This window comes from Oncorhynchus mykiss, chromosome 30, assembly GCF_057628025.1.
Source record: "Oncorhynchus mykiss isolate SJ-2025 chromosome 30, ASM5762802v1, whole genome shotgun sequence".
Taxonomy (NCBI): Eukaryota; Metazoa; Chordata; class Actinopteri; order Salmoniformes; family Salmonidae; genus Oncorhynchus; species Oncorhynchus mykiss.
In genome coordinates this window covers 5,976,964-5,990,000 of record NC_143051.1, presented here as the reverse complement: position 1 = coordinate 5,990,000, position 13,037 = coordinate 5,976,964, and the positions used below count along the sequence as shown (strand labels likewise).

Sequence of the window (13,037 nt, the reverse complement as noted above, 5' to 3'; positions counted from 1 at the left end):
CAGCCATGTACAGCTTACCTCTGCTACACATTCTAAAGGACAATTCATCTCACCCCCGTTTCAGACATACCTTTAGGTGAACTGTGATTCTGGTGTTGTCTGTGTTTGGTTTGGTCTCCCTCTGTATCCAAGATCCCACTCCCCATCCGGTTCCGTCTGTTACTGACGTTGTTCTTCCCCTTGCTTCCCTTTAACCAACTGAAGGCCTGGCCCAGGGACCCTCCGGTCTTCCTCTGCCCACGTTGGGCCTTCCCTTCCCGGGCTAGGATCTCAGAGACTTCCCTGGGCACCAGCTCACCCACTGAGCTCCGCCGGGACATTACTCCTGAGGACCTGAGGGTTACGGGATGGTACTGTCCCCCCTCTATCTCCTCTCTCTCTTTCTCTTGTCTCTGCTTTCTTCTTCTGTGGGGTCAGGGGTCATGGAGAAAAAGGATCAAGTTGGCCTCCTCTTACCACTTTCCACCATTCCTTCTTTCGTTGTCTTGTTCTCTCTATTTCTGTATCAGCACTGGGACACCACCTTCGATCAATAGCAGAGGGGCAGGGGCAGAAAGAGGGAAGGATAGAAGGAGAAAAGGGGACAGAAATCAAATGTTATTTGTCACATGCTTCGTAAACAGCAGACTAAAAGTGAAATGATGACATACGGGGGGGTCCTTTTCCAACAATGCAGAGTGAAAGATAAAGAGGGAGTAAGGAAACAGGGAGAATTAAAGGACACAGACAGACAGGCAGAGAGAGATATGTTATATATATACAGTATATTTGATATATATCCAGCACACACAGATATGACGAGAACATCCTCTCTCTCTCTCTCTCTCTCTCTCTCTCTCTCTTTCTCCCTCTCTCTCTCTCTGTCTGTCTGTCTGTCTCTCTCTCTTTCTCGCTCCATTATTTTGTTTGTGTGTATGGAGAGAGGGAGCCCTGGGGAAGAGAGAAGAACCAGTACAGTGTGTGAAAAGAGAGGAAGAGAAGCACCACCCTGTTCTGAGTACTACCTACAATCCCCAGCCAGCACCACACTGTTCTGAGTACTACCCACAATCCCCAGCCAGCACCACACTGTTCTGAGTACTACCCACAATCCCCAGCCAACACCACACTGTTCTGAGTACTACCCACAATCCCCAGCCAGCACCACACTGTTCTGAGTACTACCCACATTCATCAGCCAGCACCACCCTGTTCTGAATACTACCCACATTCATCAGCCAACACCACCCTGTTCTGAGTACTACCCACAATCCCCAGCCAGCACCACACTGTTCTGAGTACTACCCACATTCCCCAGCCAACACCACACTGTTCTGAGTACTACCCACAATCCCTAGCCAGCACCACACTGTTCTGAGTACTACCCACATTCCCCTGCCAGCACCACCCTTTTCTGAGTACTACCCACAATCCCCAGCCAGCACCACACTGTTCTGAGTACTACCCACAATCCCCAGCCAGCACCACACTGTTCTGAGTACTACCCACAATCCCCAGCCAGCACCACCCTGCTCTGAGTACTACCCACAATCGCCAGCCAGCACCACCCTGTTCTAAGTAGGACCCACATTCCCCAGCCAACCTGACCCACCCTGTAAAGCCTGAATCAAAGACACAACAAAAGAGGAGAAAAGAATGAGCACCTTCATGGAGAGCTGCTGAGAAACATCCACACAGAGAGACAACACATCACCCCTCCCTACACACACAGACAACACATCACCCCTCACTACACAGAGAGACAACACATCACCCCTCCCTACACAGAGAGACAACACATCACCCCTCCCTACACACACAGACAACACATCACCCCTCCCTACACAGAGAGACAACACATCACCCCTCCCTACACACACAGACAACACATCACCCCTCCCTACACACACAGACAACACATCACCCCTCCCTACACACACAGACAACACATCACCCCTCCCTACACAGAGAGACAGCACATCACCCCTCCCTACACAGAGAGACAACACATCACCCCTTCCTACACAGAGAGACAACACATCACCCCTCCCTACACACACAGACAACACATCACCCCTCCCTACACAGAGACAACACATCACCCCTCCCTACACAGAGAGACAACACATCACCCCTCACTACACAGAGAGACAACACATCACCCCTCCCTGCACACACAGACAACACATCACCCCTCCCTACACACACAGACAACACATCACCCCTCACTACACAGAGAGACAACACATCACCCCTCCCTACACACACAGACAACACATCACCCCTCCCTACACACACAGACAACACATCACCCCTCACTACACAGAGAGACAACACATCACCCCTCCCTACACACACAGACAACACATCACCCCTCACTACACAGAGAGACAACACATCACCCCTCCCTACACACACAGACAACACATCACCCCTCCCTACACACACAGACAACACATCACCCCTCACTACACAGAGAGACAACACATCACCCCTCCCTGCACACACACACACATTCAATCCATATGAAGTGTACTCCAAAGTAACGTCTAGAGTATTTAGAAAGGTATCTCTAGGTATCTCTAGGTATCTCTAGGTATATCTAGGTATCTCTAGGTATATCTAGGTATCGCTAGGTATCTCTAGGTATATCTAGGTATCGCTAGGTATCTCTACGTATCTCTAGGTATCTCTAGGTATCTCTAGGTATCTCTAGGTATCTCTAGGTATCTCTAGGTATCTCTAGGTATCTCTAGGTATCTCTAGGTATCTCTAGGTATCTCTAGCCTCAGTCCTTTTATTTACTTATTTTCTCCTGTCCAATGTTTTTGTCCCATGAGGAAGAGGTACTGGCACTGCTGTCTGTCTGTCTTTCTGTCTATTCTCATCCAAGTAACTGCACTCCAGTGTAACACTGTTACACTACACTACACAGTGTAGCACTACTCAGTCAATAGAGGAATCCAGATAGCTGACAGAGCGTGTAAAACACACACACACACACACACACACACACACAGAGATACAGCCACGGACACCAGCGCTCAACTGTCTCTCACACACCTGTGATCACAAACAGTTTTCCTCACTCTCCATTTAAAATATACAAACTCTCTCTTACTCACATTGCGAGCCATGCATCTTCTCCTCTCCCCTTCGGTGCCACCCTCTCTCTCTCTCTCTCTCTCTCTCTCTCTCTCTCTCTCTCTCACTCTCTCTGTCTCTCTGTCTCTCTCTCTCTCTCTCTCTCACTCTCTCTGTCTCTGTCTCTCTCACTCCTCCCTCTCTCTGTCTCTCTGTCTCTCTCTCTCTCTGTCTCTCCCTGTGTGCAGGCTGCAGTATTCTGTGTGTTTAGCACTGTGAGAGTGACTGAGGATCCATGCACTGTGCTGGATGTCTGTCCCTCCCTCTGTGGGCTAGCCTCTCCTCCCACTTCCCACAGTGCTGTTAGCATTAGCCTCAGAGCTAGCTCTTTTTGCCTCTGCTCCCATTACAAACCCACAGTACTAGCACAAGCCTCAGAGCTAGCTCTGTTATCCTCTCTTCCCATAGGATTAGCATTAGTGGAGTGCTAGCTCTATTGGCCTACATGCATTTACAAGTTAGGGAGAATACGGGGATGGGGAGGAGTGAAGAGAATGGAGAGGTGAAGGGCAGGGGAGGAGAGAAGAGGCTGGGGGGTGAAGGGCAGGGGAGGAGAGAAGAGGCTGGAGAGGTGAAGGGGAGAGGAGGAGAGAAGATGCTGGAGAGGTGAATGGGAGGACAGGAGGGTTAGAGTTAGGAGAGGTGAATGGGAGGACAGCAGGGTTAGAGTTAGGAGAGGTGAATGGGAGGACAGGAGGGTTAGAGTTAGGAGAGGTGAATGGGAGGACAGGAGGGTTAGAGTTAGGAGAGGTGAATGGGAGGACAGCAGGGTTAGAGTTAGGAGAGGTGAATGGGAGGACAGGAGGGTTAGAGTTAGGAGAGGTGAATGGGAGGACAGCAGGGTTAGAGTTAGGAGAGGTGAATGGGAGGACAGGAGGGTTAGAGTTAGGAGAGGTGAATGGGAGGACAGGAGGAGAATGGTTAGGGAGAGGATGGATCGAGGAAAGGGAGAATCGTCAGCAATCAGATGGACATTACAATCTAGCTACTTCAGGGACTTGAACGACTGATATTCTATAACATGGATATTACGTCTTGTACTCTAACGCCGTCAGTAAAATAATGATTTCATCTGTATCACATTGAAAAGCCCTAAGGTGTTACCTAAGAAGTAAGAGTGACATACAGTCTCAGCAGACTGCTCCGTCATCTCTTTGGCAGGTCCAAGCCATTAGCTGTCAGGAGTCCAGGCTCAGGCAGGTTCCTAATTTAGCTCGCTGACAGGCCACCTAATTACGGGTCCAGCGGGATTCTAATAATTACATTCTGGAACATAAAGGTTAGAATCCTTGGACCAACCACTTCCTGGTTTTAATCATGTCTTATGCAAATGTGGTGTCAGAAATAAAGAGAGAACCGTAACTAACTGTAACATACTGTAGATATATGGTTTATTAACAAAACAGGATACCTGATCACAGAAAAAACATTTTTTAAAGGATTTGAAAGCATATGTAAAGGATTTTTTAAATGCATGTCTGGCTCCTAAAACAGACCCCCCCATTCCCTATATAGAGCACTACAGTTGTCATTGAGTCATGTAATTTGACATGGTTTATTGAGTAGCTTGGATGAATAAGGTGCCCAAAGTAAACAGCCTGCTCCTCAGTCTCAGTTGCTAATATATGCGTTAGTATTGGATAGAAAACACTCTGATGTTTCTAAAACTGTTTGAATGATGTCTGTGAGTATAACAGGACTCATATGGCAGGCAAAAACCTGAGAAGAAATCAAAACAGGAAGTGAGAAATCTGAGGTTGGTATGTATTCAACACAGTTCCTATTGAAATCCCCTTGAGAAAAGAAGGAAGATTCACTTCCTAGGATTCCACTAGATGTCAACCGTCTATAGAAATTTTAATGAGGCTTCTACTGTGTTGTGGGACTGAATGACAGCCGAATTAATCAGGTGTCTGGCAGTCAGCCATTTTCTGGTCATGCGCATTTCACATGATAGCGACCTGCGTTCCATGGCTCCTGAAGACACTCCGGTTGGAACTTTATTGAAGACCAGAACGAGTGTTTGGATATGTATACCAAACACGCTAACAAAAGTAGCTAATTGTACATAAATATCGGACATTATCTAACAAATCAAGCATTTATTGTGGACCTGGCATTCCTTGGAGTGCATTCGGATGAAGATCATCAAAGGTAAGGGAATATTTAGCATGTAATTTAGGGTTGATGTTGACTACAACATGGTGGCTAATTAGACTTGATTGTTCTGAGCGTCGTCTCAGATTATTGCATGGTTTGCTTTTTCCGTAAAGTTTTTTTGAAATCTGACACAGTGGTTGCATTAAGGACAGGTATAACTATAATTCCATGTGTATAACTTGTATTATCATCTACATTTATGATGAGTATTTCTGTTGAATCGATGTGGCTATGCAAAATCACTGGATGTTTTTGGAACTAGTGAATGTAACGCGCCAATGTAAACTCAGAGTTTTTTTATATAAATATGAACTTTATCAAACAAAACATACATGTATTGTGTAACATGAAGTCCTATGAGTGTCATCTGATGAAGATCATCAAGGGTTAGTGATTAATTTTATCTCTATTTCTGCTTTTTTGTGACTCCTCTCTTTGGCAGGGAAAATGGCTGTGTTTTTCTGTGGCTTGGTGGTGACCTAACGTAATCGTTTGTGGTGCTTTCGCCGTAAATCCTATTTGAAATCGGACACTGTGGTGGGATTAACAACAAGACTACCTTTATTAAAACCTTTAAAACGGTATAAGATACATGCATGTTTGAGGAATTTTAATGATGAGATTTCTGTTGTTTTGAATTTGGCGCCCTGCACTTTCACTGGCTGTTGTCATATTATCCCGTTAACGGGATTGCAGCCATAAGAAGTTTTAAATACTTACGGCAAGTCTCATACATGATAATATACTTCATCAACAGTATCAAAATATCCCCACATGTAAACACAATGACGTCTTCCAGATAGTAAAATAAGCTCATTTGATTTAGATTTCAAAAATCTCTATATATTGACAACGCTTTTGGCTTTTGCACTTCCTGAAAAGTCCTCCTTGACCTTCTCTGTGTGCAACAACATCTCATCGTTTCCATTCGAAATTCGACATGTTATGGATGAACGTCTTTTTTTGATGCATTAATTCCGCATGGTAACAGGGTCAGTTCTGCATGGTTACAGGGTCAGTTCTGTATGGTAACAGGGTCAGTTCTGTATGGTAACAGGGTCAGTTCTGCATGGTTACAGGGTCAGTTCTGTATGGTAACAGGGTCAGTTCTGTATGGTAACAGGGTCAGTTCTGCATGGTTACAGGGTCAGTTCTGTATGGTAACAGGGTCAGTTCTGTATGGTAACAGGGTCAGTTCTGCATGGTTACAGGGTCAGTTCTGTATGGTTACAGGGTCAGTTCTGTATGGTTACAGGGTCAGTTCTGTATGGTTACAGGGTCAGTTCTGTATGGTTACAGGGTCAGTTCTGTATGGTTACAGGGTCAGTTCTGTATGGTAACAGGGTCAGTTCTGTATGGTTACAGGGTCAGTTCTGTATGGTAACAGGGTCAGTTCTGCATGGTTACAGGGTCAGTTCTGTATGGTAGCAGGGTCAGTTCTGTATGGTAGCAGGGTCAGTTCTGTATGGTAACAGGGTCAGTTCTGCATGGTTAAAGGGTCAGTTCTGTATGGTTACAGGGTCAGTTCTGCATGGTTACAGGGTTAATTCTGCATGGTTACAGGGTCAGTTCTGTATGGTTACAGGGTTAATTCTGCATGGTTACAGGGTCAGTTCTGTATGGTTACAGGGTCAGTTCTGCATGGTTACAGGGTCAGTTCTGCATGGTTACAGGGTTAATTCTGCATGGTTACAGGGTCAGTTCTGTATGGTTACAGGGTTAATTCTGCATGGTTACAGGGTCAGTTCTGTATGGTTACAGGGTCAGTTCTGCATGGTTACAGGGTTAATTCTGCATGGTTACAGGGTCAGTTCTGTATGGTTACAGGGTCAGTTCTGTATGGTAACAGGGTCAGTTCTGTATGGTTACAGGGTCAGTTCTGTATGGTTACAGGGTTAATTCTGCATGGTTACAGGGTCAGTTCTGTATGGTTACAGGGTCAGTTCTGTATGGTTACAGGGTTAATTCTGCATGGTTACAGGGTCAGTTCTGCATGGTTACAGGGTCAGTTCTGTATGGTAACAGGGTCAGTTCTGTATGGTTACAGGGTCAGTTCTGTATGGTAACAGGGTCAGTTCTGCATGGTTACAGGGTCAGTTCTGCATGGTTACAGGGTCAGTTCTGTATGGTAACAGGGTCAGTTCTGCATGGTTACAGGGTCAGTTCTGTATGGTAACAGGGTCAGTTCTGCATGGTTACAGGGTCAGTTCTGCATGGTTACAGGGTCAGTTCTGTATGGTAACAGGGTCAGTTCTGCATGGTTACAGGGTCAGTTCTGCATGGTTACAGGGTCAGTTCTGCATGGTTACAGGGTCAGTTCTGTATGGTAACAGGGTCAGTTCTGTATGGTAACAGGGTCAGTTCTGCATGGTTACAGGGTCAGTTCTGCATGGTTACAGGGTCAGTTCTGCATGGTTACAGCGTCAGTTCTGCATGATTACAGGGTCAGTTCTGCATGGTTACAGGGTCAGTTCTGCATGGTTACAGGGTCAGTTCTGCATGGTTACAGGGTCAGTTCTGTATGGTTACAGGGTCAGTTCTGCATGGTTACAGGGTCAGTTCTGTATGGTTACAGGGTCAGTTCTGCATGATTACAGGGTCAGTTCTGCATGGTTACAGGGTCAGTTCTGCATGGTTACAGGGTCAGTTCTGCATGGTTACAGGGTCAGTTCTGTATGGTTACAGGGTCAGTTCTGCATGGTTACAGGGTCAGTTCTGTATGGTAACAGGGTCAGTTCTGTATGGTTACAGGGTCAGTTCTGCATGGTTACAGGGTTAATTCTGCATGGTTACAGGGTTAATTCCTCATGGTTACAGGGTCAGTTCTGCATGGTTACATGGTCAGTTCTGCATGGTTACAGGGTCAGTTCTGCATGGTGACAGGTTTAATTCTGCATGGTTACAGGGTCAGTTCTGCATGGTGACAGGTTTAATTCTGCATGGTTACAGGGTTAATTCCTCATGGTTACAGGGTCAGTTCTGCATGGTTACAGGGTCAGTTCTGCATGGTTACAGGGTTAATTCCTCATGGTTACAGGGTCAGTTCTGCATGGTTACAGGGTCAGTTCTGTATGGTAACAGAGTCAGTTCTGTATGGTAACAAGGTTAATTCCGCATGGTTACAGGGTCAGTTCTGTATGGTTACAGGGTCAGTTCTGCATGGTTACAGGGTTAATTCCTCATGGTTACAGGGTCAGTTCTGCATGGTTACAGGGTCAGTTCTGCATGGTGACAGGTTTAATTCTGCATGGTTACAGGGTCAGTTCTGCATGGTTACAGGGTCAGTTCTGCATGGTTACAGGGTCAGTTCTGTATGGTTACAGGGTCAATTCTGCATGGTGACAGGTTTAATTCTGCATGGTTACAGGGTCAGTTCTGCATGGTTACAGGGTCAGTTCTGCATGGTTACAGGGTCCGTTCTGTATGGTTACAGGGTCAGTTCTGCATGGTGACAGGTTTAATTCTGCATGGTTACAGGGTCAGTTCTGCATGGTTACAGGGTCAGTTCTGCATGGTTACAGGGTCAGTTCTGTATGGTTACAGGGTCAGTTCTGCATGGTGACAGGTTTAATTCTGCATGGTTACAGGGTCAGTTCTGTATGGTTACAGGGTCAGTTCTGCATGGTTACAGGGTCAGTTCTGCATGGTGACAGGTTTAATTCTGCATGGTTACAGGGTCAGTTCTGCATGGTTACAGGGTCAGTTCTGCATGGTTACAGGGTCAGTTCTGTATGGTTACAGGGTCAGTTCTGCATGGTTACAGGGTTAATTCCTCATGGTTACAGGGTCAGTTCTGTATGGTAACAGGTTCAGTTCTGTATGGTAACAGGGATAATTCCTCATGGTTACAGGGTCAGTTCTGTATGGTAACAGGGTCAGTTCTGTATGGTAGCAGGGTCAGTTCTGTATGGTAACAGGGTCAGTTCTGTATGGTAGCAGGGTCAGTTCTGTATGGTTACAGGGTCAGTTCTGCATGGTTACAGGGTTAATTCCTCATGGTTACAGGGTCAGTTCTGTATGGTAACAGGGTCAGTTCTGCATGGTTACAGGGTTAATTCCTCATGGTTACAGGGTCAGTTCTGTATGGTAACAGGGTCAGTTCTGTATGGTAACAGGGTTAATTCCTCATAGTTACAGGGTCAGTTCTGTATGGTAACAGGGTCAGTTCTGTATGGTAGCAGGGTCAGTTCTGTATGGTAACAGGGTCAGTTCTGTATGGTAGTAGGGTCAGTTCTGTATGGTAACAGGGTCAGTTCTGTATGGTTACAGGGTCAGTTCTGCATGGTTACAGGGTCAGTTCTGTATGGTTACAGGGTCAGTTCTGCATGGTTACAGGGTTAATTCCTCATGGTTACAGGGTCAGTTCTGTATGGTAACAGTGTCAGTTCTGCATGGTTACAGGGTTAATTCCTCATGGTTACAGGGTCAGTTCTGTATGGTAACAGGGTCAGTTCTGTATGGTAACAGGGTTAATTCCTCATAGTTACAGGGTCAGTTCTGTATGGTAACAGGGTCAGTTCTGTATGAAAACAGGGTTAATTCCTCATGGTTACAGGGTCAGTTCTGTATGGTAACAGGGTCAGTTCTGTATAGTAACAGGGTCAGTTCTGTATGGTAGCAGGGTCAGTTCTGTATGGTAACAGGGTCAGTTCTGTATGGTTACAGGGTCAGTTCTGTTTGGTTACAGGGTTAATTCCTCATGGTTACAGGGTCAGTTCTGTATGGTAACAGGGTCAGTTCTGTATGGTAACAGGGTCAGTTCTGTATGGTAGCAGGGTCAGTTCTGTATGGTAACAGGGTCAGTTCTGTATGGTTACAGGGTCAGTTCTGTATGGTTACAGGGTCAGTTCTGTATGGTAACAGGGTCAGTTCTGTATGGTTACAGGGTCAGTTCTGTATGGTAACAGGGTCAGTTCCGCATGGTAACAGGGTCAGTTCTGCATGGTTACAGGGTCAGTTCTGTATGGTAGCAGGGTCAGTTCTGTATGGTAACAGGGTCAGTTCTGTATGGTTACAGGGTCAGTTCTGTATGGTTACAGGGTCAGTTCTGTATGGTAACAGGGTCAGTTCTGTATGGTTACAGGGTCAGTTCTGTATGGTTACAGGGTCAGTTCTGCATGGTTACAGGGTCAGTTCTGTATGGTAACAGGGTCAGTTCCGCATGGTAACAGGGTCAGTTCTGCATGGTTACAGGGTCAGTTCTGTATGGTAACAGGGTCAGTTCTGTATGGTTACAGGTGTCAGTTCTGTATGGTAACAGGGTTAATTCTGCATTTTTACAGGGTCAGTTCTGTATGGTAACAGGGTCAGTTCTGTATGGTTACAGGGTCAGTTCTGTATGGTTACAGGGTCAGTTCTGTATGGTAACAGGGTTAATTCCGCATGGTAACAGGTTCAGTTCTGTATGGTAACAGGGTCAGTTCTGTATGGTAACAGGGTCTGTTCTGTATGGTAACAGTGTCAGTTCTGTATGGTAACAGGGTTAATTGTGCATGGTTACAGGTGGAAAACAGAAACAACTCAAAGGGTTAACAGTCTAGGTCTTAGTCCGAGTGGTTAACGTTAGGGCTATGGTTTGGGGAAGGCTTAAAACAAAATCATTAAAAATGACGCAGTGTTTCCATCAACTATTATCCACTATTCTCATGGCTTGCTAGTGAACCGTGGAAGCTCAGTGGTCTAAGCGTCATGAGTTTTCTCCCAGTGCTTTTCAAACGTCCGAAATCGTCATCAGTTTCTAGTGACCAGCCTGCTGTGTGAGTGGTTAGATCGAGTATGAACAGTGAGAGCAGTCAGAGCATTCTCCCGAGAACTCAGAACACTCAGGTGAAAAGAACCCAGGTATTCGTATTCTCCTGCCAACCGCCGGTCCAAACATTCCATTCCCGGGTTGCTATGGAGACTAGACAGACCCTTAGAGAAATAATTTCTGAACATCAGATTGGAAACTGACTGGGTGTAGCCAGTCAGTAACGTCTAGTGTACATTTTAGGACACCCTCAGCCTCAATCCATAAACCTCACCTCTAGCTTGAGTTAATCATCACACCTCAGCCTCACTGGTCACCCCTCCTTATGTCCTAACGTGCACCTGTTAATCCTTCAGCCTTAAGGCTATTGTTGAGGGACCCTGCCATTAACCTAAACATACATTAAAGCAAGATACCTTGGAGAAAGGTCCTTTCAACTAAAAACTAAAAACTACATTGTAAGTGAAAATAGGCTGAAGCCCGGAAAAAGAAAGGAAATTTACCAGAACACGTATGCGGCCTGAAGCCTGATTCAAGAATTTGCGATAGTGAAGTTATGAAAAACGTATTTGTTATTCAAATTAAAAGCCCAATGAAAACTTGCCTTTGTGTAATGATTTAGCTTGTTAGGGCTAGGGTCCTTTTTTCTCAATTTCCGCCTGACTGATTTGCCCAAAGTAAACTGCCTGTTACTCAGGCCCTGAAGCTAGAATATGCATATACTTGGATAGAAAACACTTTGATGTTTGTAGAAATGTTAAAATAATGTAGGAGGATATAACACAATAGATATGGTAGGAGAAAATCCAATGAACAACCAACCATCATTGTTTTAATGGAGAGCCCATGCTCTTACAATGGAAAGTATAGGGAAGAGTATGAATTAGGCTGTTCGAGAAGGTTTGAATCCTAAGGAACCTGCCTACACATAGTTTGAAGTACAATACCAACATACTGTTGCTACTGTAGTAGATCAAAGCTGTGTACTGGAAAACCTTGGTAGAGGGTGGAATAGGCATTGTGGTGCTTGTGAATTTCCCAGCTTTTTTTGGCTTCAGATCAATTTCTATTCAAATGTTTATGTTTTTAATTTCCATAGTTTGTACACCGGAATGTGATTATGCAACATTATAATGCAACATTATAATGATTGCAATATGGCCTGAGGGGGTGTGGTATATGGCCAATATACCATGGCTAAGGGTTGTTCACCATCTGACCTTGTTTAGAATTATCTAGTCCAAATGGGATGATTCCATTATTTGTATCAGTTTGAATCCCTTTCAACGGGGGATTATTAATTTCTTATTATTTATTGTTTAGCAAATTCCACTATTGTGACTGATCCTTATTGTGGCTTGCTTCACACAGGTGTGCACGGCAGAGTTGTAAAAATATCCAACGTGTGGCAGAGTTGTTAGTTTGGCACTGTTGATCAGCACACATGTGGAGGAAAGTCTCAAGGAGACAGGAGAAGGAGTGTACTGGAATGGATTATGTATGTTAAACAGGTGAGTTTTTCTGATGTTAGCAAGCAGTCAGTGCACAACAGAGCCAGAGCCGCTGTTAATGTTAGCTAGCAATTGTTTCTCAGCAGATTGAGTTGTATCCTGTATGACAGTGAAATGTGGCTAGCTCTTATTGTAGCCTGGTCTATGGATTAGCTAGCTTGCTAGCTAGTGTTGCAAAAGCACATTGCATGATTAGTCCTTGTGTGATGTAAAAAAAAAAATTTGCATGGCTATGTTGGCCTGATATGGTTCCGAATCAGAGACAGCTGTTTATCGTTGTCTCTGATTGGGGATCATATTTAGGCAGCCTTTTTCCCCCCTTTCTGGTGCTGGATCTTGTCTACAGTTAGGTGCCTGTCTGCACACTAGTAGCTTCACGTTTTAGTTTGGTTGTTTGTTTTTGTTTCAGTGAGTTAAGATGTATTAATAAATATGTGGAACTCTGTTCACGCTACGCCTTGGTCCGATCCGATTGGTCCGATCCTTACACCTCT

General features: G+C 45.1%; 1 protein-coding gene across 2 annotated transcripts in view; it reads right to left on the bottom strand.

Moving 5' to 3' along the window:
* LOC110487836 (NHS-like protein 3) overlaps nt 1-3,346 on the bottom strand; it is a 118,058-nt gene extending 114,712 nt beyond the window's left edge. For both annotated transcript variants that reach the window (XM_036971319.2, XM_090228542.1), the window contains exons 1-2: nt 3,105-3,346; nt 71-523 (exon numbers count right to left, since the gene is read on the bottom strand). In XM_036971319.2, coding sequence (XP_036827214.1) covers nt 71-320 — 250 coding nt within the window. In that variant the 5' untranslated portion in view covers nt 321-523; nt 3,105-3,346. The remainder of the gene's footprint in view (nt 1-70; nt 524-3,104) is intronic.
* Nucleotides 3,347-13,037: the final 9,691 nt, after the last annotated feature.